Genomic DNA, 20902 nt, shown 5'->3' with positions numbered 1-20902 from the left:
TGGACAATTCACCCCCCACATCCCCCAGGGCACAAAACTGGGATTCTGAACCCATCCGTTCCTAAACTTATGATGATAGATACCATCATCCCGGGACCTGCTGATTTTACCTTTATGCCCTGCCTCTTGGTCTTGGTCAGGGGAATCGTTTCCCCTTTGCAGGACTGCTGGTGGCAGGCTGGGGATAAAGGGGAAAGGCTGTGGAGGCACCTCGGTGGAAGCTCTCTGTGAGTCGGGCGTGGTAAGATTCTCACCCACTACTGCAGTCCAGTTCTGAGAGGTGCCTCTGTCAGCCTGCCCCTAGCACCATCTCTGCTGCAGAACTAGCAGAAGCCAGCCAGAGAGAACCACAGGGTCCGGCCGGGTCCAGCAGCCTCAGTCAAGAATCCCCTTTATATTCATTGCAGCCCAGCCTAGCCTCTTCTCCACAGTGGGGAACTGGGAAGAATATAGCAGCGGCTCTGAGCAAACGTTCGGCTCTGAGCAAACGTTCCTATCTGTGCACAATGCAAACAACTGCTGTGATGCCCCTTCCTTCACTTCCCGATGCCACGTTCTGGCTGCGGCAGGCTGCACGGATTCATACAGCACTATGGGCCTGATTCCCAGTTACACGCAGGCCTCTTTGTGCCACACTGGTAACGTACGGGGGGCCTTAACGTGGGTGGGAATGGGACTAGCCCCCTGAGCATAGCCACCCTGCCAAAGAGCCTCCTGGATCCCCCCAGCTGCTGCTGGGGGGCGTCTGTTCCTTTTGATCGCTGTCCAGAACTGGGCCCTGTGTCATCCCACTGCTACACACAGCCACCGTCCCCAAACCTAAATCTGAATTCTGTCGCTGAATTCCTTGTTCTCTTTTTGGCCGACCAGCATCGATTCACAAAACACCCAACCACGCAATGACCCCACCGGGAGCTTCTCACAAATAATACGTGATGCCAAACTCGCCCAGCCCTCTCCTTCCTGTCCCGTTGGTAGCGTGCTGTGCCCATGTGTGAAAAGCAGTGCATTGCTATATAGTCACTTGAATGTTTCTTCTTCGTTTCTTCTTTGTTGACTGTGCTAACTAACCAAAGTCTCTTTGCCTGTAAACATTTTAAAGACATGTACATTTTATACCAAAGTTTTTTCTCGGATACCTCAGCCTGTACCTGTTTGTGTTGATATGTTACCCACAAAGTAAATGTCCTTTATTGAAAAGCTCCAGGCTCGGTTGATTTGCTTTCATGTGGGGTCATGAGTCCACCCTTGGGGGTGTATTTTACAAATACCTTGACCCTTGAGTGCATTTGAAGTGGTCCCTGTTCATAATTAGGCTGGATTCTCTTTTCCACGAAGGCAGTGGTTCCCAAACTTTAACGACCTGTGAAGGCCTTTCACTAAAATGTCAAGTCTCACGAACCCCCTCCTAAAAATGAATATTTCCAGGGAGTTTCTCCTTTACCTGAGTATAAATTATAAAAGCAGTGATCTTGGAAATATAACATTTGTTTTATGACATGCTTATTACACACTATTTATTATTAATGATTATTTTTATTACATTATGAAAATGGCCACACTCTTCCAAGATCTCACTTTCGTCGCTTGCATCACTTTGAAGAAGCCTGTTATAAGACAAGGCTCCTACGTTTCATTAAGGAGGATCAGATGTGAAACAGCAGGAAGGGATTTAAGAAGCCAACTCAAAGAGTTCCTCCTACCCGAGCATTCAGGTCTTGAGCAGTCCAGGCAATCAACGCACGTTACAACAAAGCTTAAATTTGTTTGTCATGATAATTTAAAACACAAGACTAGCTGCCTATTTCATTTTAAAACCAGCAAAAAATATCCACCCCCCTTTCCATTTCTTATAAGGAGGCTTGAAGTGTAAATCTCCTCAGTGGGATAGAGATGCTTGCTTTGATCTGCTTAGCTTTTGGAAGTCCAGGGGCTCTGGGCTGCTGGCCCCGTTCTGCCCGGGGTCACTAGGGACAGCTCTGTCCCCCATTAGGGACACACATTTTGTACAATCTATCAGTTAAGGGGTCTGATTTGCAACAAACAGTTTTACCGTAAGAGTGGACTCAGCGCCATGAGTATAACAGTGTCTCATAACAGTACTGCTTATACTGGAATGGCTATACCAGTAAAAAGCCCCTTTTTATATATATAGACCTGCATTCACACTCGGGATATCGGTACTTCTTTAACAACACTCCGCTGTAGGGATGCAGTGTGTCGTAGTGGCTAGTGCCCTGTTTTAGGACTCAGGAGACCTGGGTACTGTACCTGGCTTGCTCACTGGGCTGCTGGCTGACCTTGGGCAAGTCATTGCGCCTCTCTGTGCCTCAGTTTCCCCATCTGTACAGTCAAGATAATGATACTGATCTCCTTTGTAAAGCGCTTTGAGATCTACTGAAGAGAGCTCCACATAAGAGCTAAGTCTTCTTATTAGCTTACCGTTGAGTTCAACAGGCCTGCTCACCGGAGTAAAGCGCATGTGGGTTTGCAGGCTCAGGGCCTTATTGTTATAATCCCAAGCTGCTTCGCTTTCCGTACAGTGCCACAAAAATGCAGCCATGTCTGGGACGAAGTGAAGCAGTCAGGTAGAATGGGGAAAAATTAATTTGGGGGGCATTTTTATTTTTTTGGTCAAACTTCTGTCCAAATCTTGACCCAGCTCTAGTGTCAGTTGCAAAATGAAGGTGGAAGGAGAATTTGTGAAAACGTATCAGCTTTTTTTCCCCTTTTCTTTTTTTGAGTTAAAATACGGAATTTGGAAATTCTGGTGAAATGTTTCAACAGCTCTACAGTCCTGTGCATAAAACTGAGGTTTGCGGGGGTGGAATCTTGGCCGTGGATAAAGAAGGGCCATAAGGCTCTGGATGAAGGTTAAAAAAAGATTCCCAATATGCACCTGGCCTATTGCGTCATTCTGTGCAGGAGGCAGAAATTCCTGCTGGACCCTCATGATGATCAGCTCTTGCCCTGGAACGTGAGGGTCGATTCCCTCAGCGTAGCCTGCATCGGTCATAACATTGTTCACCCCCTTTTCACACCCAGCCACCATATCTGACTTCCTGATCTCCTGCAGCAGGGAGTTCCACTGATTCTCTTCATGCTGTGTGAGCAGGTATTTCCTGATGAGATCTGGAGGAGGAGATGACAGCGTGTGGGCCCTTTGAAGTTGGTGTGGGAGCTTAAGGCCAAAGGAAAAAAGGTGTGATTGCCTCTCCCCAGGAAACCAGCGACTCTGCCCAGCTTTGTGGTTGCTAAAAAGGCCTTGAGTAACTACAGATTGGATGGAGGTGTCAGTCATGGAGTGGCATTAATGAATGAATGAAACTCACTCAGGCAAATCCATGGGGAAGCACTTTGTGGAGTGAAGCAGCATCATGCTTATAGCAAGGTGAGAACGCTAATCCCCTTCCCACAGCCTGGCCTGGCCCAATAAAGCTGCTGCTGAAAAAGAAACCCAGCCAAGAGTCAGTCTGACTTGCTTCCCTGTTCAAAGCCTTCTGCATGGATCTTCCCACCAGCCCTGTTCTTGGAGGTGACTTTGAGAGCACGTGTGTCTTCTGGGAGAGGTCTTATTGCTGCTTGGCTGGCCAGAAGCCTGGATTTAAAGTTCACGGCAGAACTAGCATTGTCCTCCACAGTCAGCAATCTCCTGCACTGGGGAATCTGCCACTTGGGTCGCTGCACTTGCCCAGAATGCCTGGCGAAGATGAGTGCTGCTGAGCCTGGTGCAGTGCAACCCTCAGTAGCCAAGCCTGTAAAAGTCTCTGCAAAATGTGTCGAGAGTGGCATCTAGTGGCCCTAGTGTGTCATGCCAAGTGCCTTGCAGAGACTGGCTTCCCTTCAGCAAAGGCAACGAGGAGTCCGGTGGCTCCTTAAAGACTAACGGATTTATTTGGGCATAAGCTTTCGTGGGTAAAAAACTCACTTCTTCAGATGCCTGGAGTCCTTCAGCAAAGGGAAACTTAGGCTGAACCTCAGGGAGCAGCATTTCCGAGCAGCGGAAGAGGAATTAGGGAAGCCACATTACCAGGGGAAGTTCAAGGGACTGGAGCCTAGAGGAAGGACTAGCTGGGATTTAACCGGGGTTCAAGGCCGGCTTTAGGGACTGCAGGGCCCGATTCAAATACCCGGTGGCGGTCTGGGTCTTCAGCGGCACTTCGGCAGCGGATCCTTCACTCGCTCCGGGTCTTCCGCAGCACTGAAGGACCCGCCGCCGAAGACCCGGAACGCTGCCAGGGGAGTAAAAAAATTAAAAAGGCACCTAAGTTAGGTGTTCTTCTTTAGGGTGCGGGGCCCTCTTAGGCACAGGGGGATTAAGGGGAATCGGCCTAAAGCCGGCCCTGGAGGTTTCCAAGCTCTGATTTCTCTAGTTATATATTACGTGTGTTACGGTAACACCCTGGAATTCCACTAAGGGCCAGCTGGGCGCTGTGCCGACGCCGAACAAAAAGACAGTCCCTTCCCCCAAAATTTACAAGCTAAATGATCTTCATGCTTTGGACAACTCAGCCTCGGTTAAAGACAAGAAGCTCACTACTAAAAATAAAATGCAAGTGCCAGGTATAAGCGGGATGGTTAAACACGTCGTTGTGGCCTGATTTGTTCATGCCACTCCTGCGTCGGCTGTTTAATGTCACACTCCGCACCCAAGGCCACTAGCGAGGGGCAGAACCCCGGAAATGCCCAACGGAGCATCTAAGCGAGCTCATGGTTGGTTTGCATTCAGCGCAGCTCTGCTAACGGGGCCGGTGGAGGCCCAATGCCGTCTGGGTAGCAGACGTCAAAAGGAGCAACGGGGGGTGCTTGAATGTGACTCGCGGGGCGTTTGGGAAGGTGGAGAATGCTGCTGTGGGAGTGCCCAGGAGGCCCACGGAGGTGCTGCCCTGATCTCTAGGGGGGAAATAGCAACCCCAACATGCTGCTATTCTCCTTTTCTCAGTAATGAGCTAGGCGCATTTGGAGCCTTATGTGCGGACCAGAGCCCCGTTGTGCTTGGCACTGCACAAAGCTGAACCTGTCACTCGTAGGCTTTGAGTTTAACCCTCCTCTTGTCAGCACCAGGCGGCCGCGTTTGAGAGGGTAACCCTGCAGAGCAAGAGTCTTAAACATTTGTTTTCTTACAAGGATGACAACGAGGATCAAAGTGGGCTGGCTTGGCCTACTTTTTTCATCACCTTGTTCTCCAACCAACCCGTTTTTGTTCCAAACCAAAATTGAGCTTCTAGTTGCAAACAGAAACATCAAACTGTGAACCAAGTGTAAACCCCTGCAGTGCTTTCTGCCTGAGCCTGCAGCCAGCCTGAAACAATCGCTCTGAAAGATGTCACGTGCCTCAATTAATCTCAGTAGACTGTTAACTCTGAAACCTAATGGTGATTGTTTCACTAGCAATGTTGCGAACTACTTCATTGTTTTCCAAAGATTGCAGGAAAGTTGATGGATGATGATCAACTCCTCTCGCTATGCTGCAGAACGCACAAAAAAAACCCCAATATTAGGAAGGGATGCACAATTTATTGTGAGTGGCACCTCATTGTGGCACTTCAAATGGGCAGGGCTTAGTTTGAGGGTGGAGCCTGGGAGCATAGCACTACTTTTTCCCTTCAATTTCATCCCTGCGTTTAGCTGAAGAACCTGGATCCAAACATCCCTGAACATTTGTAAGAACATAAGAACGGCCATATGGGGTCAGACCAAAAGTCCATCTAGCCCAGTATCCTGTCTTCCGACAGTGGCCAGTGGCAGGTGCTTCATCACACAGGTAATCGTCAAGTGATCCATCTGCTGTCACCCATTCCCAGCTTCTGGCAAACAGAGGCTAGGGACACTGTCCCTGCCCATCCTGGCTAATAGCCATTGATGGACCTGTCCTCCAAGAATTTATCTAGTTCTTTTTTGAACCCTGTTATAGTCTTGGCCTTCACAACATCCTCTGGCAAGGAGTTCCACAGGTTGACTGTGCATTGTGTGCAAAAATACTTCCTTTTGTTTGTTTTAAACCTGCTGCCTCTTAATTTCATTTGGTGACCCCTAGTTCTTGTGTTATGAGAAAGAGTAAATAACACTTCCTTATTCACTTTCTCCACACGTCATGATTTTATAGACCTCTATCATATTCCCCCTTATTCGTCTCTTTTCCAGGTTGAAAAGTCCCAGTCTTATTAATCTCTCCTTGTACAGAAGCCGTTCCATACCCCTAATAATTTTTGTCGCCCTTTTCTGAACCTTTTCCAATTCCAATATATCTTTTTTCGAGCTAGGGCGACCACATCTGCACTCAGTATTCAGTAGTGTGTGTTTGAAATTCAGATCCTAAATTTCCCCTTAACCTAAACAAAAATCTACATTTTGGGGCCTAAATTCAGGCTCTAGCTGTCCCCAACCCAGGGCATAAAGAGGGGCTGGATTAAAGAACCATATTCAAGCTAGGCTCACTCCAAAGTGCGATGAGAACCATGTTAACGACAGCCATTAACAGGGTTACACATTAACTGTGCAAACATCATTTTCATCCAAGTTTGGACCCATCCCAAATTCCCAGGGACAGGAAGACTCAGCATTGAGTCACCACAGAAGACACAAACCGTATGACACCCAGAGGGATGTGTGGGGGGGAGGGGGGTCCTGACGTAATGTGGAAGAGCAGGCCCTGGGGTGATGAGGGGCTGGGCGGTTCTGAGGGGGTGGGTCCCAGAGAGTCCTGGAGGGCAGGTCCCAGGGGGGCAGAGGAAGGTCCTGGAGGGACGTGGGGGGTGGATCCCAGAGGTTCCTGGGGGGATGTGGGTACCGTGAGGGCAGTGGTGGGTCCCAGAAGGCCCTTGGGGGCAGGTCCCAGGAAGGCAGAGGCGGGTCCCAGGGTGATGCATTGAGTGGGTCCTGGCAGGTCTTGGAGTGATGTGGGGGGCGGGTCCCAGAGGTTCCTGGGGGGTGGCGCCGGTAGGTCCCAGGGTGATATGGAGGGGAAAGGTTCTGAGCTGATGTAAGCGCGTATCCCGGGGTGGTGAGTCCCAGGGTGATGTGGGGGGCAGGTCCCGGGTGGGGGGGGGCAGTGGTGGGTCCCGGTTGAGTGAGGGCGGGTCCTGGGAATGTGGGGTGGGTCCTGGGTGGGGTCCTAGTGGACTGAGGGTGGGTCCCTGGGGCAGTGGAGGGTCCCGCGGGGATGTGGGGGCGAGTCCCAGGGGGCAGTGGAGGGTCCCGCGGGGATGTGGGGGGCGAGTCCCAGGGGGGCAGTGGAGGGTCCCGGGGACGTGGGGGGGGCGGGTCCCGGGGGGCAGTGGTGGGTCCTGGGAGGCGGGGCTCAGTGGACTGAGGGAGGGTCCCGGGGGGATGTGGGGGCGGGGCTCACACAAGTCCCTCAATGAAATTTCCCCCGCCACAGCCAAGAGCCGCCTCACCCCTTCCCCGCCCCACTCACGGCCTCCTCTCCGTCTCTTATTGGTCCCGCTAAGTTTTCGTCATTCCCAAGTTTTGCCCTGCCCGTTCTGCTCCTGCCTCACTCTCCATTGGCCCGTTGCCCCATCTGTCTCGTCCCAGTATCCCGCCTTCTCTTATCCCGCCTCCTGGGGGCTCTGACTGGTTGGTTATGATGTCATCCTGGCCTCCGAAGCTTTCTTATTGGATGCTCTGCTTGTCAGTTACAAGGCAGAAAAGTAGGGGGGCGGCGGCGGCGGCGGCCATTTTGATTACAGAGTGAAAGTGACAGGAGCCGGGGAGAGGGTGGGAAGCAGAACGCCGGCCCTTCTCTCAGCCACGTCCCTCTTCCCTTCCCTGTCCCACCATGTCGGAGAAGCTCAGCGCCGACAGCCGGTGCGAACAGACGGGCGACGAGAAACAGGTGAGGGGTTGAGTCTGGGCAGGATCGCGCTGGGCTCCGATTGGCCACTGGGACTGCCCATACGTGCTGAGCTGCGCTGTGATTGGCTGCCCTACTCGTCGCTCCCGGCAATGGTGTTTGGTCATTGGCTACAGGCCTGGTGGGGTGGTACTTCCGGGGGGGGGGTTGGTCGTGGGGTAGCTAGGGCTTAAGTGCGGCGTGAGTCTGGGCGGGTTGGGGGCGATGGATTGTGGGATACTGGGGGTGTGGAGGTGTGTGAGGCGGGACGGGGTCAGAGCGGGGTAGTGGGATACTGGGGGTGTGGAAGCTTCTGGAGCAAGGGCGCAGCCGTGGGACGGGGCAGGGCGGGTCAGAGCAGGATGTGGGGGGGCATCCAGGCTCGGGGGTGGTTCCACTAGGGGCAGGGGCTTATGGTGGAGGGAGGATCTGGGAGTGCTGGGTTGGGACTTGGGCCTCAGCATGGGGAGGCTCCGCTGTTGGCTGGAGCTTGGGGGGGCTTGAATTCTTCCATTGACTTAGTTGTGTCTTCACCTGGGTCGGGTGGAAATTTCCACACACCGCCCCCCCGCCCCGAGCGATGTGGCCAGGTCAATCTAAATGTTAAGTGTAGACCAGGGCCAAGGTTACAGGTCTCCATGAAGCCATGTATGTGAAAGGAGAGAGACAAGGCGGATGAGGAAATCTCTCTTATTGGACTAGCCAGCGTCTGTTGGTGGAAGGTACAAGGTTTTGAGCTAGGCAGAGCTCTTCTTCGGCTCACCCACCCCACCAGGGCCTCTGAAGAAGAGCCCTCTGTAGATGGAAAGCTTGGATCTTCTACCAACAGAAGCAGTCCAATGAAATATACTACCCCACCTACCCATGTGTCTCATATCCTGGGACCAATACAGCTACAACTCTGCAAACATATATATGAAATGGCTTATAATAAGTATCCCTCTCCCACCTGTTAAGACCCCAATGGTAGGACAAAGCTGACTGCCCAGCCCAGTGAGAGCCACAAGAAGAATTAAGAGTGCAGGAGTTGCTTTAAAAGCAGTCGGTTTGGTGGCTTCAGTATAAATAATGTCAGTTCACCTCAGTTTCATGACTTCTCCGTAAATAATTTTTGATGAGAGGTGAGATCAGGTTTGCTTGAGGTGGTGGTAAATTAGGATTATATAATAATGTCTGCTTCAAAGTAAGTAGGGGAATTTCCCTTTGGTATTAAAGGGGAGGAATGTTTCTCTCAAAATACCAGTTCAGGCTTGCACTAAAGCAATCGCTTTGTTGTAGACAATTCTGTAGTTCTGTGCACAAGCTGTTGATTTATTTGAGGGTAATAAAGTTCCTTAGGCTAAAGCAGAATTCAGGGGGTGGCCTGAAAATGAAGCTGCAGTAGATGAGAAGAGGCGGCATTATTACTTTGGGGGGTGAAGCTGTAGTGGAGGTTTTGTATTAACGCTGCGGGACTGAACTGTAGTGAGTAATGATATCAAATTATCCCACATAACCCTTCTGCACAAAAATTCTTGTTTTGCCTTTTGTCTAGGGCAGCTTAGCAGCATGGTGTGCAGCTCCCCTGAGTCATCGACTTTCTTAGAGCATTGCCCACGGTGTCGTGAGCGGAGCAGCTACTCAGACTTATCCACTTTATTTAAAGACTGTCTTATCAAAGATGCATTGTCTTTCCAATTGTTATTTTCTCTTGATTCTCTTTAAGTGGATGGTAACCAAAGAGAGGAGATGGTAGCTTTAGGGAAAAGGAGAAACCTGACTTAAATAGTCTCTTCCAAAATGCCTTGGCATCGTCTGTCCTAGAAATCATATGTGTTGGGACTGGGGAGAAAGCGTTTCCAATCTGAAACCTTCATTTTAAATATTAACTCTTTTCACTCTTGGTTTCAACGTAGGGAAATACTTGCTCCTAAAGCATCCCTCAACTTAAAATGCTAAAATGGGTACAACAGAGGATGTTCCTGTGATGCAGGAAATCTTTGACCCTTTTACTTGTGATATCACAAACAGCTATATGGTGTGCAGCCTGGAGGTTAAAAACTTTCTGCTACTCTGGCACACAAATCCTACACAAAAGTAGCATTTTAACCACCCATAACACTCACATCTAAATGCCTTCTCAGAGCTCTCACCCCACCTCTAATAGTTGTGAAGTGGAAGAGCATTCTGGATAACAGTTTGCAAGAACACTTTGAAGCCTGTTTTGTCTCAGAGTTTCTATACACAACGCTGCCATCTCAACCTTCAGAACCGGAGCAGGATTAGCACAGGCCAGGTGTTCTCATACAAACACATTGGCAGCTCTCAGCCAAACCGGTTATTGCCCAAACTAATGATGACGCCAGTACAACAGGGATCTGTCAGAACAATAGGCTTTCCTGATCTTACAGTATTATTAGAATACAGGCTAACAGTCATGCATCTAAAACCTGGCCATCTGGGCACGTGTTTCAGTGATACAGGTCCTCTGGGAGAAGTGGCAGCCATGTGTCACTTAATTTTGAACAGTGCCGAAACATAAAGATCAGCTCTGTGGCAGTTTGTATACAGTGGCAGGACATAAGCATGCCCTATTTGAATCCTGGTGGCTTAATCTATCTTGATAGGCAGGTGGCATCACGCTTTTGAAAAGGTTCTGTTCTCTCTTTAGTTCAGGTGCATTGCAGTGCTGCACATATAGCCCTACTATCCAAAAAATGCTCATTGGTATTAATTTCCCAGCTGTGGTGTTGGCCACTGATCTTATTCCAATAAGTTGAATAAAGCACAAAGCCATTGATTGTAGTGTGCCTGAGCAGCAGTTAAAGATAGTGTAACCAGGATAACAGGAACCGGCCTGAGTAATGGGAGGGAAACAGCCTTTATGGCCATGTATGGAGATACGACTTAGAAATAAATAATTGAGGCGAGGAGGTGGGATTGAGTGTGTCTGGTAAGAACTACTGGGCTCTGGGTAACACAGCCAGAATTCCTGCTGAGAGACCAAACAGCGCTTTGGAACTTGTGCTTCTCTCTTTAATTCTCTGCCAGTAAAGGATCCCTTTATTTCATGGGCAGCGTCTCTTTGAGTTGTAGTTGGCTGAGTGGCATCTGTCTACCTGTATCCTCTTCCTAGAAAAGAGAACTTCATTAAGACAGCCAGAGCAATAAATCTCCATTAACCCTAACACCATTGGAATAAATACTATAGCAGAAGATATTTCAGAGAATGCTTGTGGCTAACATTCCACAGCCAACTTCTCAGCAGTTGTCAACTGCTTTTAATAGACCAGATACCAGCTTGTATGTTTCCAGTTGGGCTACGTATAGTCGCTAGCCGCCACCTGTCATCCACAGAGCATCCTCCAGTATACCTGTCTGTGCTGTGCCAGGCACACATCTTAGCTCCTAGCTTCCAAGCCTCTCCATCCCAGTTTCCCCACTATGCTCAACAGATTGGAGAATAAGGTACGTACACAGGTAGGAAACATCGTTTCTGCCCACTGTCTCCAACCCACTATTCAACTATCAGACATGAGGACCAGTCTACCTCCCCCCTCGACCCTGCATGGACTCTAACTGCCAAAATACACATTTGCCATTGGAGGTACCAGCAGTATTAACTTCCTCCTGTACGTCTTTCCTTACCTGGAAGGACCAGACCCGAGACTGAGAGATTTCAGTGTCTGTCTATGGCTCAATCAGTCTGAGACAGTGAACAATGAACAGTTATGATGTGGATTTTGAGATGTGGGCACGCCTGCCTTCACTTTCTGTTGGCTAATCTATTAATTTGCAGTGGCTTCTCGAAATATTTTGCCTCTCCTTCCAGTGTTTTACCTGGTAATGGACCAAATGTCACAGGCTGGTGCAGGCCAGCAACAAAGAAGATCTGAGGATCCCAGATATGCTGCACAGGCCATCTAAATTGAACTGAGTTCCCACTGTGCAAGATCTTGCTTTTCTGGAATTGGTGGCAATAGTGACGAGCAGGAATGGAGGTTTCCAGAATTGCCTAGTGAATGCAGCAGGCAGAGAGGGCTGACAGCTGAGCCAGCCCATTAGGCTGCTCTCTGTAGAGAAAAATCATCTAAATCCAGATCTTAAACAGGTCAGTGGCCTCTGTTCTAAATCTTTGAAAAACTTAGTGACCACTGAAATGCCTTCCAACAGATGACTTATCAAGAATAACAGCAGCAGCAAGATTTCTTAGGACAGACTGTGCCGTTCTGTTTCTGGCCAGCTACTGTTGACCCTCGAGTGTAATAAGCAGTAGAGCCCTAGGAAATGGAATTTACTGTATTTGGTAATTCATATTCTCAGGACTTTTATACCATTGAGTCTGCTCTCAAAGCTGTATTTAGAAATACTGAAATAACTGAGCCCTGGTCTACACTAAGCTCGGGGGTCGAACTAGGGTACGCGAATTCAGCTACGTGAATAACGTAGCTGAATTCGAACTACCCTAGTTCGACTTACTTACCGTCCAGACGCCGCGGAAGCGAACTCCGCGGCTCCAAGGTCGACTCCGGCAACTCCTCCTGCCGCGGTGGAGTACTGGAGTTCGAACTAGCGCTTCCGGGGTTCGAACTATCGCGTCTAGATCAGACGCGATAGTTCGAACTCCGAGCAGTCGAATTCGCCGCGTCGACCGTCCCGGTAAGTGTAAACGTACCCTGAGAAATGTAGTCACTCTGGTTCTGCTGACATCCACGCTCTCTGCTGGACTGTTATGTCTACACAGTCCCCTTTACTGAAGCAAACTCTGCTTAAAGAATAAGGCTGGGATAAGCCCTCTCTTGGAGAACAGAAGTGTGACAATCCTTCTATTCCTCTTTCCTCACATGATTGGAGGGGCGGAAGTGAGTAATACGTCCCAGGCAGCCCTCAAACCTCCTCTACCACTGAGCTGAGACAAATATTTAATTGCAGATGGTATCAATTTTGAAGCTCTTGTACAGCAACTTATTTACAATGGTTTTTAAGTGACAGCTTCAGAACTAGTTCACATTATCAGATATTTACAGGTCTCAATTAGTTTTCTGGGTTAGGATACTGATTTCTATTTTTGTTAATTTTTCCAATTTGAACGTTTCACATCTGTTTCAGCAGAGTTCCATCTATGTATTTCTGAGCAAAGGTATCTTGAACCCAACCATAACATGCCCAGTCCTAACCATTAAGGCAGAAATTTGCCTGTTCTCTTTACTAAAATCAAATGTAGATTATCTATTTGGATGGATTCTGTCCTGCCCTGTTAGCAAAAGGGACTCAATTTAATTGGAACACAGGAGTAGCTAGGCTGGATCAAACTCATGGTCCCTCTAGTGTGATGCCCTGTCACTGACGTTGACCAAAATCCTGTTTCTTACATCTCTGTGATCTTGTTCTAGCAACTCTTTGTGACTGTATTGGCACCTGCATGTCAAGCTGAAGATAAATGTTGTGTTTTTTCCCCTCTGCAAAGTTTTTTAGTCTTTGATTCCAGCAAGGACATGGAAAATCTCAACCCTGTTTTTACCTTGCCTGATCTATTCTGTACTTAGGCCATGAGCTTTTGGGCCCAGGGGAATGAGAAGGAACTTGCCACAGAACAAGTCAATGCCACTTCTTGATCAACCAGAGATATGGTGGTATGTGCCGTTCTATCGCTGGGGCTGAGCTTGCTGCATCTGTGATACCGGATGGCATAGATGATTGATAATGGTATTGGAGGTGCCAGTTTGAATTTGGCCTTGGTTGAAACTGACTTGAGTCTGCATTGTTTGGTTTGTACGACACAAGTTGCAAAGTCTCAGTCCAGTTCTTAGTAGACAGGTGTCCATGTTGCAAAAACAATCACACGTGAGGGGTTGGTGGGGATCTCTGCAGAGGGGCCAACATTTCTTAGATCTTAAGGCCGGAAAGAATTGCAAGTCTGACCTTCTGTGTAACACAGTCCATAGGACAAAGAGTCTTTGATGGTGAAATACCATCTTGCTCTGGAACTGTTCTCTTCAGCATAGAACTGAGGCACACACGTGGGTGGGGTGGCTCAGGGTATCTGATGCCATCTGTGCTTTGTGGATACAGAGACCTTCTGGCTTCCTGGACTGTCTTCAGCATTATGGAATTCCCCTTCATGAAGAAATATGCACTTAAAACATTGATTTGCCTCTTATCCTTTTAATGATGCTTAGTGATCAGAGCTCAGTTGTTTAAAACAACTATCTTTGAGCAATGCTAGGAAATGGCACTGGGGAATGTTGATGCGTTGGATACATGTGAACAACTACTCCAGGTTGAAGCAGCAAAACTTGATCTCTGCAACCCACCTGGTGAGCTGTTTCTGGCACGTTGCTTGTTCTTGAGTATAAAAGCTTGGTTGAATTTCTAGCCACCGCCCATATTGGCTCAGCCAATTGGCTTCTGCCATGTGGAAAGGTTAGAAGAGTTACAGATGGTGCCACACTTAACTGATGGGAGTTGATGTGAAACTGATGACTGCCTGCTGAACCTCATTGCCTGGGTCAAACTTACCACAGGCTCCTTATCAATGGCTGGATCTCTCACCTGGCCCATTTATCTGTCCGCTTTCCCACAGGCTTTCTGAGAAAGCCACTCCCCCTATGGGTTTAGAATAGAGTTTACAGTATTCTCAAAGTATGTTTAAGCATTTAAGGGGCCACACCTCAATTAGTGATGAACATTAGGCTTGTAGTTACAGGACAAACATTGTATAACTAGATTTCCGAGGTAAAATAAAGGTGTCCTCTTTCATACGGTTGAATACCTTTAATCAGTTTCTTGTTTTTCAGGATACGCAGGAGAAGGAAGCAGTCGTCCCTGAGAGAGCAGAAGAAGCAAAACTAAAGGCCAAATATCCTAATTTAGGACAGAAGCCAGGAGGGTCAGACTTCCTAATGAAAAGACTGCAGAAAGGGGTACTTACCTACTCAAATACCCTTGTCTTGGAAGCTAACGTTGTCATCACTAGATGGTATAAAGAAAAGTGTGTATGATATAGACAGTAGCATTTAAAGTAGTCTAGATATTGTTAGTAAAGACTGTATTGAATGAGAGATTTGGGTTCAGTATGTACATAGAAATATAAGCACCCTATTTATTGACTAAACCAGACCAGTGACCTGAACTTGTTATAATGCCATTTGTATCTAATACATTTCTATTCGTTACCGTTGCTGGCCTGGGGATATATCAGGCACGAAATAAGTCGGACATGACCATATAAAGCCCACTGAAGTCACCATAGTAGATGTCTGTGTGGCACATTCCCCCGCTTCCTAAGCTCCTGATCGAGATCATCCCAGGCTGTTCTTGTGCTGGGCTGTCTTTTGTGTGGTGGGTTTTGCTATGTGGATATTGTTTACTGGCTTCCCGGTTCTTCACCTTGTGACCCATCATGATTTGGACTCTGATACTTAGAAACTAGTGCACTGGTCTCCCTGTGCCATCTGGGCCTCTCCCTGGGATCTACCTTAACGCTGTGGAGCTGGTCCTGCACCAGCCGGTGATCTGGCAGATCAGATGTTCCAAATCTCACATGTGGGTTCAAAGTAGAGCTCTTAAAGAATAATGATGCAAAATTAGAAACTGTGGGCTTGGTTTTTTTTCCATTGCCCTGCACCTTGTGCAGTCACTTAGACCTGTGCAAAGTGGGTGTAGAAATGCCACCAGCTCAGAATGGCAGCATTTTACACCCACTCTGTACTGGTGTACGACTGGCCAAGGTTCAAGGCAATGGTGTATTAGGCCTCGTGACTCCTCTGTCTGAGGAATTAGTTAAAGCCCACACTGAAAACCAGTAGAGCAAAGCCTGGCATCTTGTTTATAGCTGTAATGTTTTACAGAGCCATTGTAAAGCAGTCTGGTACAGTATATGAGCCTCTTACTCCTTCAGATTGTATAAAAATCCTCTGAGAAGTTGGGAAAATGCAACTGTTTTGCTGTTTTTTCCCATCTAGAACCACAGGGATTCTGCCCACTGCCTCTGCTTTGCTTCACTGGAATTAACATCATTGTTTTCCTTTTATAGCTTTTATTTATAGCCTTTCATCCTGCCAAAACATCACTGTGTGCCAGCATTATCTCTTGCTGTTGATGTTACTCTGGTAATGTTTTAGATAACAGCCTGCAGAACAAGCACAAAATTAATGGGTATTTAATTTCTTGGCATGGAAGCATTAGGGGGTTTTTGTTTTTAAATCTGATATTTAGAGGAGAATCAGGCCCTAACCCACACCAGTGGGACAGCAAAATCAGGCCCTTCTCATTTACACCAAAGCCCCTGTATGGTGCTCTGGAAGACGTGTCATTTATACCCACTTTAAGGTCTCTTTTATGCTGCCAGAATGGGGTAAATGAAAATTGGGTCCCGGGGTCTTTCCCCATTATGGTTACAGCCATGTGGCAGTAGGTCAAGTGTTTGGGCTTTAAAAGTCGCTATAAGGAACTTAGTAAACACAACTGAGGGCTTGTCTACATTACCTGCTGGATCGAGGGGCAGTGATTGATCCAGCAGGGGTCGATTTATCGTGTCTAGCCTAGATGCGATCAATCGACTGCCGAGTGCTCGCCTGTCGACCCTGGTACTCCACCAGGGTGAGAGGCGCAGGCGGAGTTGACAGGAGAGCATCAGCCATCAACTTACCGCCGTAGATCTAAGTACGTCGACTTCAGCTACGTTATTTATGTAGCAGAAGTTAGGTAACTTAGATCAGTTTCTCCCCCACACCCCACCAGTGTAGACCAGTCCTGAGATTCCATGTTGTTATAAAGTTTTATCAACTGCTGTTGTACTTGGTGAATTGTGTTTGTTTACCGTACACCTTGGTAAAGGAAGTAAATGATCATGGTTATCCTTTCAAATAAGTATTACAGAAAGGCCGAAAATTCGTTGGGGGCGACTGCTTGTGTTACAAACTTACTTAAAAGTATGTGCATAAAACGGGAAGGTGGATTTCCTTGTGTGGAAGGAGCCTGCTTGTCTGGCTTCCAGTCTTCTGTAACTGCTTCTTTAAAGTGAGGATTTAGTGTCTGTTCTTCGGCCAGGGCTATATAAATCTTGCCAGCATAGCTTTGCCCGATAGGGGTGTGAGAGTTATTTTGCTTGGGTTTGTTTACGACAGAGCTGTGCCAGCAAAAACCCTAGTGTAGATGCAGTTCTAGCAGCACAAAAGCGCTTTTGCTGGGATAGTTTATTTTGCTCACCGAACCCGAATGAACTATACCAGCAAAAGCCCTCTGCTGCTAGTATAACTGTCTATGCTAGCAGGATTCTGCTGGGGTAGCTACAATTCTATGGCTATACTGGAACTTCTAAGTGCAGGCTAGGCTTATCTAATGCGTCTGCAAATTCAGTGACACAATGGGGTACGTTGACCAAGCTACTACTTAAATCAAGGAAACATTCGTGGTTAGATAGGCCTTGTATGTTCACAATATTCCAACAAGTTTTTGGGCAGTATATTTCCTTAAGACTTTGCCAAAGTAACCTGAAATACTGTCCCTCTTTCAGCAAAAGTATTTTGACTCGGGTGACTACAATATGGCCAAGGCAAAGATGAAGAATAAGCAGTTGCCAACCACCGGGCCTGACAATAACCTGGTGACAGGAGACCATATCCCGACACCACAAGATCTTCCACCGAGAAAGTCATCACTTGTAACCAGCAAGCTGGCAGGGTAAACCTGCACTTCTGATTTTTTTTTTTATATTATTATTATTTTTTGTGTGTGTGTCTCAAACTGATTGAACTTCACTGTATTATAGGGCTGGGATGATCGGAATTCATGTAATCATTCAAATACTTACAGTAATCGAACAAAAAGAAAGCAAGTGAGACGTGTTTATAGTCCTAGGTGTGTGTGTGCAGATTTTTACAACTGGTGATCAGTCAGCTGAGTGGATCCTTTCCATACAAAGTCAGTTTGCTGCCTTAGTTTGCGTGCAGCTGAAACCCCTCAGGTATCGGAGGAGTCATAGCAGAAGTGTTTGAACTTTGCCACCTCACTATCTGAGCAAGGAAGCTTATAAAAGCAGAATACTGCACCAGAGGATTGGCCTGCTGTTGGCTCCCAGCTTGGCTGCACAACTGCAGTGCAGATCCTGGGACTCTGGGGGCCTATGGCTGTTCAGGTACTAGGCTCAAGGTACTGAGAGGTATAGAAAGAATTGGGCAGGACTAGGATGACCGACAAACAGGTGGCCCATGGGTATATGTGTTCTGCTTGAGCTAAATGAATAGTGGAACTCTTGAACAAGAAATTAGCGAATACAGAAAGTAATTCGGCAAAATGTTTTTAATGAAGTGTCAAGATTTGCTATTCCGCTTGGCTGAGCAAATTGGGAACTATTCCATACTCACAGGTACCAATGTGCTTTGGCAAAATTAGAGTAAGCCCTCTTGACAGAAGACTCTCTTCAGTTCTACCTCCTGGAATCAGCAGGTTTTTAATCTTTGATTTCCTCTTTGAAAATCCAGCAACATTTAAAACCACCTACTTACCTTCAATCAGAACTTGTACCTGTGACTAAATTGCTCTGTCTCAGGAACTCATATGGCCCTGATCACCGTAATATCTGAGCACCTCACAGTCCTTAATATGTCAATCCTCATAGCACCCCTGTGAGCACAGCAGTACTATTATCCCACTTTTACAGATGGAGAACCGAGGCACAGAGAGACAAAGTGATTTGCACACGGTCACAAAGTGGCCGAGCAAGGAACTGAACCTGTATCTCCCAAGTTTCAGACTGGAAATAAGGTATAAATTTTTAACAGAGTAATTAACCATTGGAACAATTTACTAAAGGTTATGGTGGATTCTCCATCACTGACCATTCTTAAATAGAGATTAGATGTTTTTCTAAAGGCTCTGCTCTGGAAAGTATTATGGGCTATGTTTTGTACAGGAGGTCAGACTAGATGAGTCGTCCCTTCTGGCCTTAGATTCGTTCATAGATTCCATGAGTCTAAGTCCCAGGCTAGCGCCTTTAACTAACTGCTGATATTACAGAATAGTTAGCTCTGCACTGCAGCCTGTTATTGATTTAAAAAATATATATATATTTTTAAGTCTGTTGGAAAGGATTAGGAAGAGTGTAAAGCAAACATGGCTTACTATATTGTAGTTCAGAAAAATGGGACAATAATTATGACCTTTCTGAGCCCATGAGGATGCGTGGGGAAGAGGAAATTCTCTTTGAAGGTAGCAGATCACCAGCCTGTTTTTTAAACACACACAAAAACCTGAGAACCTGGGAGGATGGAGTGGAAAGAAGCATAAAAGCAAACTTGCATTCATGGCATAACACACTAGTAGCTTGGTCTTGTTTTTTTTTTTCTTTTTTTTTCCTGCCTGTGTCTGTTTCAGGCCTGAAAACCATGTTGATTCAGTGGATGCAGCCTGTGGAATGCAAGATCACAACTGATAATGCATGTCAAATATGGTCTTCATGTGGCATAGAAAATACAGCATTTCACCTGGAACACAGGATCGAACTGCATTTATAATCTTGAGGAATATTTTAGCAGCGATGCGACAGTGTGTTGGGTTAAAAGGTGTTTCACTGCAACGATAATTTTAAGTTTTCAGCATGCAGCTTGCTGTGCTGAAAGCAAACATGAATCTCTGTTTTAAGTCCAGAATTTAAAGATTTGGGTTGGTTTGTTTTTTTGGGGACGGGGGAGGGAATCTGTTTAATCAGTTCATTCTGTAGGATACCATATCGAGGTCAAGAAAACCCAATGACAGGTAACACTTGAAACTCCACAATTGATGTAGCTTTGTCTACATACATTCTCTGCTATGCCTTACTTGGTCATTTTTAGTCCCTAAAGTAATTCGTACAAAGGTCTGTTTCAGTTGACCATGTTTTGCTGATGATGATTCTAAATGGAAAACATGGTATTGCATCTAGCTAATCAGGGTATTTCTAAGAGTCATGCTTCAAAAAAGAAGTAAAAAGCCAAGCCTGACATATCGTACAAATCAACATCCATGTTTCTGAGGTTGTAAGGAACCTTTTTTTTTTTTCTTTTCATAGAGACTGGTCAATAAAAAGTCAATTTCAGCAGAGTGAAAAGGAGACAAGGTTTGGCGGGGAGTAGGGAATTCCTTCTTTGTAAATGTGTAATTTCATTCTTTAGTCTCTGTCTCCTCATGCCTTATCTCCAGGTTCCAGTCTGAGAAGGTTGGAGGGAAAAGCTACTGGTGTCTTGTATAATCGCCTCAAATGTCTTGCTGTTTGTCCCAGCCACATTGTAAATAGATATGAATCATATATATAAAAATATATATAATTTTTTACATCATCTTCATCTCTATCTTCTATTGTTCTATGCTTTTTTCCTTAAAACAAAACAAACAAAAACCCCTGCTCTTGTACTACTGAGTACCTGTCAGCTGTTGGCTACACCTTCATGGTGTTGATCTCAGTGACATCAGATTCACAGGGAGAACAGAGAGGAATTAACATGTCGAACCATTCCCCCCGCTCCCTCCAGGATTCAGTGTATTTATATAGAAAGGAGGAAGAAATTACCTTCAAAATACTGAGTGAGAAACCTCAGGAGAGATGATTATTTTAAAAAATAAACTTGTCTCAAACACATACTGAAGTCAGTTTTTGTTCAGTCATGAACACTAAACCAGTGGGGAAAGATGGACCCTAAAAAGGGAGAATTGTGTATTTCACAGTGGCTTCCTTCCAGTTCCACTCCATTGTTTGGCATTTGCAGCTCAGCTTCTTGGTGTACAGCCTTAAATGTGGAAATGGAATGAGTGATCTTCATTGGATGATTGCACTACATACAACTTTAGGATACAAATATTTTGTCCTTGGAATGATTTCTCCTTAGTCGAAACAGACTTCTGGGAAAAACTGAAGCTTGGTTATAATTTTTTTTCTATATATTTCCTCTTCTGGGGAAATAACTGTGTAAGTGGAAACTTCTTTTGTTTGCTTGTGAAAGGATGAAGCTAACTATTATTAATTACAGGTTTCAGAGTAGCAGCAGTGTTAGTCTGTATCCGCAAAAGGAACAGGAGTCCTTGTAGCACCTTAGAGACTAACAAATTTATTTG

General features: G+C 46.5%; 1 protein-coding gene across 5 annotated transcripts; it reads left to right on the top strand.

Moving 5' to 3' along the window:
- The first annotated feature begins 7657 nt into the window (after window positions 1–7657).
- Window positions 7658–20130, top strand: ENSA (endosulfine alpha). 5 transcript variants are annotated; one of them, XM_039512145.1, is made up of 5 exons: window positions 7658–7837; window positions 14611–14736; window positions 17331–17497; window positions 18477–18580; window positions 19863–20130. In XM_039512145.1, exons 1-4 carry the CDS (start codon window positions 7781–7783, stop codon window positions 18544–18546), a joined length of 420 nt encoding a protein of 139 aa, XP_039368079.1. In that variant the 5' UTR covers window positions 7658–7780; the 3' UTR covers window positions 18547–18580; window positions 19863–20130. The 5 variants fall into 5 exon arrangements, with proteins under 5 accessions (XP_039368079.1, XP_039368078.1, XP_039368081.1 ...); XM_039512144.1 differs by having other exon boundaries at window positions 19190–20130; XM_039512147.1 differs by lacking the exon at window positions 18477–18580 and adding an exon at window positions 9369–9397 and having other exon boundaries at window positions 14610–14736; window positions 19190–20130.
- Window positions 20131–20902: the final 772 nt, after the last annotated feature.

This window comes from Mauremys reevesii, linkage group 24, assembly GCF_016161935.1.
Source record: "Mauremys reevesii isolate NIE-2019 linkage group 24, ASM1616193v1, whole genome shotgun sequence".
NCBI lineage: Eukaryota > Metazoa > Chordata > Testudines > Geoemydidae > Mauremys > Mauremys reevesii.
The sequence above is the reverse complement of the archived record's forward strand: the minus strand, read 5'-3'. Positions and strand labels throughout refer to the sequence as shown.